This window comes from Tachysurus vachellii, chromosome 3 (assembly GCF_030014155.1).
Source record: "Tachysurus vachellii isolate PV-2020 chromosome 3, HZAU_Pvac_v1, whole genome shotgun sequence".
Lineage (NCBI taxonomy): Eukaryota > Metazoa > Chordata > Actinopteri > Siluriformes > Bagridae > Tachysurus > Tachysurus vachellii.
In genome coordinates, this window is record NC_083462.1 from 15423441 (window position 1) to 15433717 (window position 10277).

The 10277-nt window shown below is 50.3% G+C and overlaps 1 protein-coding gene across 2 annotated transcripts; it reads right to left on the minus strand.

Annotated features, from left to right (window-relative positions):
- Positions 1 to 310: 310 nt before the first annotated feature.
- On the minus strand, positions 311 to 9774 carry daxx (death-domain associated protein). Of its 2 annotated transcripts, none has more exons than XM_060865967.1 (12): positions 9490 to 9774; positions 8476 to 8576; positions 8073 to 8305; positions 7355 to 7735; positions 7050 to 7181; positions 6025 to 6141; positions 5542 to 5773; positions 5274 to 5443; positions 4838 to 5033; positions 4169 to 4631; positions 3859 to 3988; positions 311 to 777 (listed from the first exon to the last, which is right to left on the minus strand). In XM_060865967.1, exons 3-12 carry the CDS (start codon positions 8280 to 8282, stop codon positions 718 to 720), a joined length of 2091 nt encoding a protein of 696 aa, XP_060721950.1. In that variant the 5' UTR covers positions 8283 to 8305; positions 8476 to 8576; positions 9490 to 9774; the 3' UTR covers positions 311 to 717. The 2 variants fall into 2 exon arrangements, with proteins under 2 accessions (XP_060721950.1, XP_060721951.1); XM_060865968.1 differs by having other exon boundaries at positions 8391 to 8576.
- Between the last annotated feature and the right edge of the window lie 503 nt (positions 9775 to 10277).

Consider the following 10277-nt stretch of genomic DNA (forward strand, 5'->3'; position numbering starts at 1 on the left):
AAAGTCAAATCTGTCTCCAGTTTCATACAGAAACGTGTCAGTGTAGAACAGATGAAACTAAAACTACACTGGGCAAAGTCTCTTTTACACAGGAGTCCTGGACTGTAGGAGGTGGAGGATGAGGAGGAGGATCCGATTATAGAAGGCTATGAACAAAACTACAACCAGTCATGAAAATCAATGCAGCTTGTATATTAGTTTCCCCATACATACAATCACAGGTTACTTTTTTATGGTAGACACTTCACTGACCTGCTGATGGTTTTCACAGCACTCAGGACATGTATTTTAATAAACACCCTACTAAATGTACACAAAAATAGGTTTTTATTGAGTTTGTAAGGGAACTCAACAGAAAAATAAATTAGGCCTTTGCTGTTTAATTAACTTTAATTACACAGGTATAAAGACCAAACTTTTATCAGATTTCAAAAAATGAATATTCAAATTCTATAGACAAAAAACAAACAAACATTAAGATACCCTGAAATTGTATAGCTGAGCCAGACGGGCAGTGCAGCTAGCGGTGTTCATTTAAAAGCTAACTGTGTAGCAACAATATGACTTAATACAAAAGAGTTTCTTTAGTCAGCCTGAATTCTCACTTCAAAATGCCATCTGACACACAGAAGTGGACGTGGACCAGGACGTGCACCTGTAGATTTGAAGCAATGAGGTTGGAAAAGAGAAATGGCTTCCCACAGCACTGCAGTCAGTTCAGTCTGAATCAGAGAGAACAATCACCTCATCTGGGTCACACTGGGTCGCAACGTTCACCTGCCAAATGGAACAAATGCATTTAATCACATCTTACTTTCACAAATCTCACAGATAAGAAGAACAGGAACTGATGGTGAGATGAGATTACATACATGTGTGCACGCGCTCGCTCTCTCTCTCTCGCACGCGCGCTCTCTCTCTCTCTCTCTCGCAGGCACGCACGCGCTCTCTCTCTCGCAGGCACGCGCCCGTACGCGCTCTCTCGCACTTGCACGCACGCTCTCTCTCTCGCACTTGCACGCACGCTCTCTCTCTCGCACTTGCACGCACGCTCTCTCTCTCGCACTTGCACGCGCTCTCTCTCTCGCACGCACGCACGCGCTCTCTCTCTCGCACGCACGCACGCGCTCTCTCTCTCGCACGCACGCACGCGCTCTCTCTCTCGCACGCACGCACGCGCTCTCTCTCTCGCACGCGCTCTCTCTCTCGCACGCACGCGCTCTCTCTCGCACGCACGCGCTCTCTCTCGCACGCACGCGCTCTCTCTCTCGCACGCGCTCTCTCTCTCGCACGCGCTCTCTCTCTCGCTCGCACGCACGCTCTCTCTCTCGCACGCGCGCGCTCTCTCTCTCGCACGCACGCGCGCGCTCTCTCTCTCGCACGCACGCGCGCGCTCTCTCTCGCACGCACGCGCGCTCTCTCTCTCGCACGCACGCGCTCTCTCTCTCGCACGCACGCACGCGCTCTCTCTCGCACGCACGCGCGCGCGCTCTCTCGCACGCACGCGCGCGCTCTCTCTCTCGCACGCACGCGCGCGCTCTCTCTCTCGCACGCACGCGCGCGCTCTCTCTCTCGCACGCACGCGCGCGCTCTCTCTCTCGCACGCACGCGCGCGCTCTCTCTCTCGCACGCACGCGCGCGCTCTCTCTCTCGCACGCACGCGCGCGCTCTCTCTCTCGCACGCACGCGCGCTCTCTCTCTCGCACGCACGCGCGCGCTCTCTCTCTCGCACGCACGCGCGCGCTCTCTCTCTCGCACGCACGCGCTCTCTCTCGCACGCACGCACGCACGCGCGATCTCTCTCGCACGCACGCGCGCTCTCTCTCGCACGCACGCACGCGCGCTCTCTCTCGCACGCACGCACGCGCGCTCTCTCTCGCACGCACGCTCTCTCTCGCACGCACGCACGCTCTCTCTCGCACGCACGCACGCTCTCTCTCGCACGCACGCACGCTCTCTCTCGCACGCACGCTCTCTCTCGCACGCACGCACGCTCTCTCTCGCACGCACGCACGCTCTCTCTCACGCACGCACGCTCTCTCTCACGCACGCACGCACGCTCTCTCACGCACGCACGCTCTCTCTCTCACGCACGCACGCTCTCTCTCACGCACGCACGCTCTCTCTCTCACGCACGCACGCTCTCTCACGCACGCACGCTCTCTCACGCACGCACGCTCTCTCACGCACGCACGCTCTCTCACGCACGCACGCTCTCTCACGCACGCACGCTCTCTCACGCACGCACGCTCTCTCACGCACGCACGCTCTCTCACGCACGCACGCTCTCTCACGCACGCACGCTCTCTCTCTCACGCACGCACTCTCTCTCACGCACGCACTCTCTCTCTCTCACGCACGCACTCTCTCTCACGCACGCACGCTCTCTCTCTCACGCACGCACGCTCTCTCTCTCACGCACGCACGCTCTCTCTCTCACGCACGCACGCTCTCTCTCTCACGCACGCACGCTCTCTCTCTCACGCACGCACGCTCTCTCTCTCACGCACGCACGCTCTCTCTCTCACGCACGCACGCTCTCTCTCTCACGCACGCACGCTCTCTCTCTCACGCACGCACGCTCTCTCTCTCACGCACGCACGCTCTCTCTCTCACGCACGCACGCGCTCTCTCTCACGCACGCACGCGCTCTCTCTCACGCACGCACGCTCTCTCTCACGCACGCACGCTCTCTCTCTCACGCACGCACGCTCTCTCTCTCACGCACGCACGCTCTCTCTCTCACGCACGCACGCTCTCTCTCTCACGCACGCACGCTCTCTCTCTCACGCACGCACGCTCTCTCTCTCACGCACGCACGCTCTCTCTCTCACGCACGCACGCTCTCTCTCACGCACGCACGCTCTCTCTCTCACGCACGCACGCTCTCTCTCTCACGCACGCACGCTCTCTCTCTCACGCACGCACGCTCTCTCTCACGCACGCACGCTCTCTCTCTCACGCACGCACGCTCTCTCTCTCACGCACGCACGCTCTCTCTCACGCACGCACGCTCTCTCTCTCACGCACGCACGCTCTCTCTCTCACGCACGCACGCTCTCTCTCTCACGCACGCACGCTCTCTCTCTCACGCACGCACGCTCTCTCTCACGCACGCACGCTCTCTCTCTCACGCACGCACGCTCTCTCTCTCACGCACGCACGCTCTCTCTCTCACGCACGCACGCTCTCTCTCTCACGCACGCACGCTCTCTCTCTCACGCACGCACGCTCTCTCTCTCACGCACGCACGCTCTCTCTCTCACGCACGCACGCTCTCTCTCTCACGCACGCACGCTCTCTCTCTCACGCACGCACGCTCTCTCTCTCACGCACGCACGCTCTCTCTCTCACGCACGCACGCTCTCTCTCTCACGCACGCACGCTCTCTCTCTCACGCACGCACGCTCTCTCTCTCACGCACGCACGCTCTCTCTCTCACGCACGCACGCTCTCTCTCTCACGCACGCACGCTCTCTCTCTCACGCACGCTCTCTCTCTCACGCACGCACGCTCTCTCTCTCACGCACGCACGCTCTCTCTCTCACGCACGCACGCTCTCTCTCTCACGCACGCACGCTCTCTCTCTCACGCACGCACGCTCTCTCTCTCACGCACGCACGCTCTCTCTCTCACGCACGCACGCTCTCTCTCTCACGCACGCACGCTCTCTCTCTCACGCACGCACGCTCTCTCTCTCTCTCACGCACGCTCTCTCTCTCTCTCACGCACGCACGCTCTCTCTCTCACACACGCACGCTCTCTCTCTCTCTCTCTCACACACGCACGCTCTCTCTCTCTCTCACACACGCACGCTCTCTCTCTCTCTCACACACGCACGCTCTCTCTCTCACACACCTTGTGTTTTTTAGGGGGTGGTGTAGAGCGAGAGCTGCTGACCAGATCCTGAGTGGGTGTGTCTGCCCGGGTGGAGTCCACCAGCACAGGGCTACAGGTCACTTTCACATCTGGAGAGACGTCACGGTCACTAAACACAACATATACACCGAGTTTCGGTGACGTTACACTACATGGTACATCCACAGAAGTGTGTATTTTCCTTTGAAATCCTTGAGGCTTCACCTCCGTTTTATTTTTTTCACTCAATTTATGTTTTTAGAGCCAATGCTACTAAGTGACTACTTTTCTTTTTCTCTGGAGTCCATACCTCACTTCGCTCTGTCTGATGTTGCCATTTTGGACGACGTGGTTCTCCTTTGACTCCCGTTTCCTCTTCTTGTTGTTACACGTCTCGTTAGTCACCTCAGGCAGAATGGAGATGGTGCTGATGCAGTAGTCAGGAATCTCGGGAATCTCCGTGGTTTGGCTGATGTTGGAGTCAGCTATGGGGCAGCTGTTAGAAACGAGTAGCTCGTCATCTCCAGATGGAGGTTTCAGGACACCTGAGTGACTGTGGCTCACTGACGACAAGGAGGAACTGTCACTAGAATGTTTTTCTGTAGTAGTGCTGCCATGTGTCCTGCTGTCTAACTGTGGGACCTCATCAGCACTTTCTCCTGCATCTCCACAGCCAGGTGATTTAACTGACAGACACGAGCCCTCACTGCTGGGCTGCACAATGTCATCAATCACACTCAGATGCTCCTCCTCCTCCTCCTCCTCTTCCTCATCTGAAATAGTTCATAAATTAATTAGTAGGTTTATTCTGCCATAATAAATTAAAGTTTCAATCAGCAGCAAATGAAATGAGACAATAAAAAGAGTCTGATCCATTTTGTGGAGCTGTAAAGCCTCAGGAACAGAGCTGTGTATAGCGACACCTACACAATGACAGGTTTCTGTGCTGTAAGGACTGCGTTTTAATTAAAGGTCACACCTGGTCTGACTTGTGCTGCACTGGCCTGGATCTCCTCCTCAATATCAGGATCTGAAGAATCATTGTCTTCCTCCTCCTCTTCATCCTCCTCCTCTTCTTCTTCTGCTGCTTCATCCTCTTCTGCCTCCTGGTCATTTTCATGTTCCTCCCCACTCCTCTCACCGTTCTCAGTTTTCACGGTCTCCTGCTGTTCGCTCTGTGTGCCAAACAGAACATGGTTAGTGCTTTATTTAGGGAAAACACAAACTGTCTGATCTTGTCTTGTCCAACCGAGCCATTTACAGGCAAGTTAAAAAATGTGAAAGAAGTAAAAGTTTGGTTCTTCTCTCAGATCTTTCTTCATGCTTTTCGGTGCGTCTCTGCTATTTTAGTGTACAGTAGAAGCCCAGCCTGGAAACTTGTCACTTGTTCCCATCCCATTGATAACCCTTTTCACCTCTTTTTTCTGTTTCTCCTTCCCCAGACGTTTTCTCCTCTCCTCCTCCTCGGTGTCATCTTGTATGTGGGCGTATTTGTTGATGACCTCCTCTAGGGAGCTGAGAGCCACCTCTCTGTTGGAGCGCAGCTTCTGGGCTAACAGGTGGTTGGTGAGGGCAGGATCTGCGGCTAGAACAAACAGGAACACAGCACACCTGTGAGTAAAACACAAAACCAGTAAAAGTATGTTTCACTGTGCGTCAAACATGAACTCAGTGATAGATTACTGGGTTTGTAGGCGTCCGTCAGGTGAGAGCCAAAGTTGTAGACCATGTCCAGGTGGCGTCTCTCCTGCAGCCTGCTGCCTGTCTCACGGAACGCATCCTGCGCAATCTGCGACTCCAGCTTACGGCTCAGCATCAGTTGGTGGCGCTCATTGGCGCGTTTCACCACCTGCAGGACGTCCATGTAATCCGGAGGGTTCTGCTGGACCTCAGGGTTGTTTAGGAATCGCTCAATCTAAAGCAAGTGTGAGGAAAAGTGTGGCAAAAACAGAGATGGGAGAGATGTAGGCTTTACCTGAACAGACAAGCTTTGGCCTCCCTGCAGGTTGGCGAAACATCTGCGTAACATTTGGGCATTTTATCATCATGTGTTTTACATAAAATAATGAATCACCCACAGACTTTTCTGTACACCGACTCAGCAAACTCAAATAACTTCAGTATACAGAGAACAAAACAACAACATACTGTAGGGTCTGTACATACCTTCCTGTTGAGCTCTGGGTATCGAGTGCCGTTGTAGCGAATCCTCTGCTCGATGACTCTGCCCGTGAGAGTGCTGCAGTTCTTCAGCTCACACAGTTTATCATAGATCTTCATCAACTGAAACAGCAGTTCAGTCACAGCAGGAGGTTACAGTAACGGTACACGTACAGATTACTCTTCTGTCAGAAGAACAGTTTTTATGCAACGTAAATGTGCAGACAATTTCACCTCAACTCTGCTCCCAACACTGGATAATAAACTGATCAGAGATCTGTGATGCAAAAGGTTTCTTTTCTCTTACATTCACTCACTGAATCATTTGTACAACGTGACAGCTAACAGAGTCAGAGGTAAAAGGGGAGAGAGAATACATCGAGCCTCAGTGGACAAATCACTAGCTCCAGTTCCTTCATTAGAACTGATGTGCATTGTATAGACGGATCTTATTCCTCCACCATGAGCTCAAACTGAAGGGAACCAGATTTTATGGGATGAAAAATGAAGTGAACACGTTAGTGTTCTGTTACACAGGTACACTGCGTACACCTCCTGTCACTTGTGTCACAACACAATTAGACAAAGCGCTGTCTTTTCTGACTGGATGTTAATCGGCAGGTTAGATTTAAACTGAGTAAAATAAAGTGCACCACAAAGCTGAGTGTTTTGTTCAGCTGGAAAGAGAGAATACATCTTGTTCATGTGGTCATATATTTTATACAACGTAGATCAATATTAAAATAACTACACAGTGACAGCGTTGGGACAGTACAACTATATTATAACTATAACCTATTATTACATCGGTTTATGGTGATATAGCTGGTGTTATACACACACACATATATACACACTATATATATATATATATATATATATATATATATATATATATATATATATATATATATATATATATATATATATATATATATATATATATACATACATACATACACATACACATACACAGGACCAGCTTTATGGCCACATGTGGAAATTTCTCCAGAGGATCCTGAGAGACTTACTCTGCGTTTGAGTTTATGCTCCTGGATGTAGCTCGAGTCTTCCTTCTCCAGATCATCCAAACTCAGATCTCTCTCCTGCAGCCGTTTGATTTCATCACTGTGAACCTTCAGCAAGTTCTCCAGGTATGCTATCTGAGAGAGAGAGAGAGAGAGAGAGAGAGAGAGAGAGAGAGAGAGAGAGAGAGATTGAGATTCTCAAGGCTCTCTCAAATCAGTAGCACCAAAATGACACGCCACACACACGCACGCGCACATATGCATGCACACGCACACACATAGCCTGGGCACTGCAGATGAACCTCTACCTGTCTCCTGGAGGCTCGTTTAGTTTTTCTTTCCTCTTCCCCGACTTCTTTCTGCCTGGAGGCAGCTTCATCTTCATCCTTCACCTCTGCACTCGGATTTCCTTCCTGGACTCGGCGCTTGGTTTTCTCCTGCTTTTTGGCGTTGTGCGACTGAATAGTGACCCTCCGTTTGGAGGAGTGTTGTTTCAGTATGGTACAGAGCTCATTGATGTAAACAAAGGTTTTGGTAGGTTGGTTCTGGGCTCGGGTCAGGCAGCGACCCACGGCGTTCCGGAACTCCACAGACAACAGGAAGTCAGGGGAGGACTTGGAATATTTTGTCTTCAGGAAGTCCAAGACCTCTGGGTGCTCTCGCGTGTGTTCGACACAGTGATCCACAAACTGAGCGAGAATAAAGAGAGACACTTTATGAGGGAGGATTAGAAAGAATAAGAGGACAGAATGTTGAAAATGTGCGATGCTCCCAGATCCTGAACAAACTTATAATTCACCATCCAGAATTTGAGGAATCAATATGAATTAATCCAATTCACTTCACCATGTGGATTTTAGATCGTCAGAGAAGAAGACAAGCTGAAACTAAAGTCTCGAATTTAAGGTCCTGTAAAGCTCTGTGGTCCAGGAACAAATCCATTCCAGAACATCTGATTTAATATTAGCCATGTATATACAGTATTTAACATCTATATTTATTTGTTACACACACACACACACACACCTCGCCAAAGAGCTTCTCGTTCTCCAGTTTCAGCACATGGATCTCCTTCCTGGCAGAAGCGAAAGGAGACACAGGGATGTGTGTGGGCGGTGGCTGCGGGAGCTTCGACGTCCGAGGATGTGTGGAAGAAGATGACGACGATGAAGGCTCCTCCACATCGTCATCGTCGAGGATTACGATGCTCTCTATCACCTTTGTAACAGCTGCCATCAATGACAGGAGCTAGTAAGAGTCTGAGATCAAAGGGTTTCACAGTTAATATCTCTGATCCACATCCACAAGAAAAAAAGCCTTCAGTTACACGGACGATTAACTTACTGTGTGAAAGACAGACACACAACAAGGCCCGACTGCTTCTGATGGGATATGATGTGTGTAAATGTATCATCAGGTGGTTAATTACCCTTGAGGAGGGCAGCTGTCGATATTCAGGCATACAGTGGAGAATGTAGGAATTATAGTGACATCAAGAGGCCTGGTTTTGTTTCTCCAGCCGTTTCATACCTGCACATCAGAGAATAAAAAACAATTTATCTGCTGTGGATTAAAACGCAGCACAGATCACAATCCTTTACCCAGGACGCGCCCTTGGACACAGTGGATATAAAAGGTTGACACATCTGTACAGTAATCTGGTTGCATTAGTATACCCCTGGACTAATACAGCACTCAACATTCTACACTTTTATTTCCTGTATAAAGCTCCTACACTGAGGGGATCTCCTGTACGCAGCCCACATCAAAACACTCCTCAGATTTTACACAGGATTCAGATCCGTGCTCCGACTCGAGATCATCATCTTCTGAAGTCGTGCCTTCGTTGACTCGGGATCTGTGTCTCGGGTCGCTTTCGCTGCTGGGAGGTGAAATGTACCTGTCAGAGACGCCTGAAGGTGCCATACAGACTGGTACTGAAGCTGTTCAGTGTCACTCAGTGTAGTGCTCCCACCACCATGCTTCACACGTTTCACCACGTGTTTACAGGTGATTTAAGTATTAGCACGAGCTTGAATTTGATTGGTTCCTTCTCACTAAAGTCACATGACCCATCAGTAAAAGATGTGTAGTTTTTTTTCCTCCCCTTGAATCATTTGTACTTGTTTTTCACCTGAATGTTGTTGGTTTCACATTAAAACATTTGTATTTAAACATGAAATATGTCTCCTGGAGCTACATTAACTTCATGTGAATGATTCCAGACTATAATGAGCTCGTGCTCTGTGACACGTCCGTTAGAACTAACGCTGTTTCTGTAGCTAGCTGTTAGCATGTTAGCTGTTAGCATATCAGACTCAGCTAGCCCGTGCTCAGCGTGTGTTCCCGTTTGTAAACAACACCTCCGGCTGTTTAATGTCACATCATGAACATTTTATACACAACAATCCGTACACAAAGTGCTGAGGAACAACAAACTTACACACGCGCGCGCTCGCTCGCTCGCTCGCTCTGGAACACAAACGCTCACTTTAACACGTCCAGGTTGCCAAGTCTTTGTGTGAAAATCCACGTAAAATCGGTTCCTTAAATATCGCAGTGTAACAACACAAAACGTGCTAAAATGCAGCAGCACAAACTCCTACAGTCTGTATGTAGAGTTACAGTTAAAACACAGGGCAACGGCGGAATAAAACATCGTCTAAAAGCTACATAAACACACCCGCAAAGGAAAAGGCGGACATGGCAACAACCCGACTACACAACAACCAGCTCTCTGATTCGCTCGCCTCGATAGCGATAAACCGATTGGACAGCACGTCTTCTTCGTTTAAAGCCCAACTGAGCGTTACACGTCTCTCCGTGCTGCCCCCTGAAGTCCTCATGTGAGTGACTGCATACATGAACATAAAGCTGATTAGTTTATCTGTAACATCCTATAGTGAGTCTATATGATCATCTACAGCATAGGTACATAGCATCTATAGCACAGGCTGACCGCGGCCCCGGTCCGGACCCAGAAGCTGTCCAATACGGACTCGGACCTACAGCCAAAACAGTGTAATTATGGTGATGATGTAATGGAAACAAAAGCTTATGATGAGGGAGAAAGGGAGAGAAACAGTTGAGTGAGACGGAGAAAGGGAGAGAAACAGTTGAGTGAGTCGGAGAAAGGGAGAGAAACAGTTGAGTGAGACGGAGAAAGGGAGAGAAACAGTTGAGTGAGTCGGAGAAAGGGAGAGAAACAGTTGAGTGAGACGGAGAAAGGGA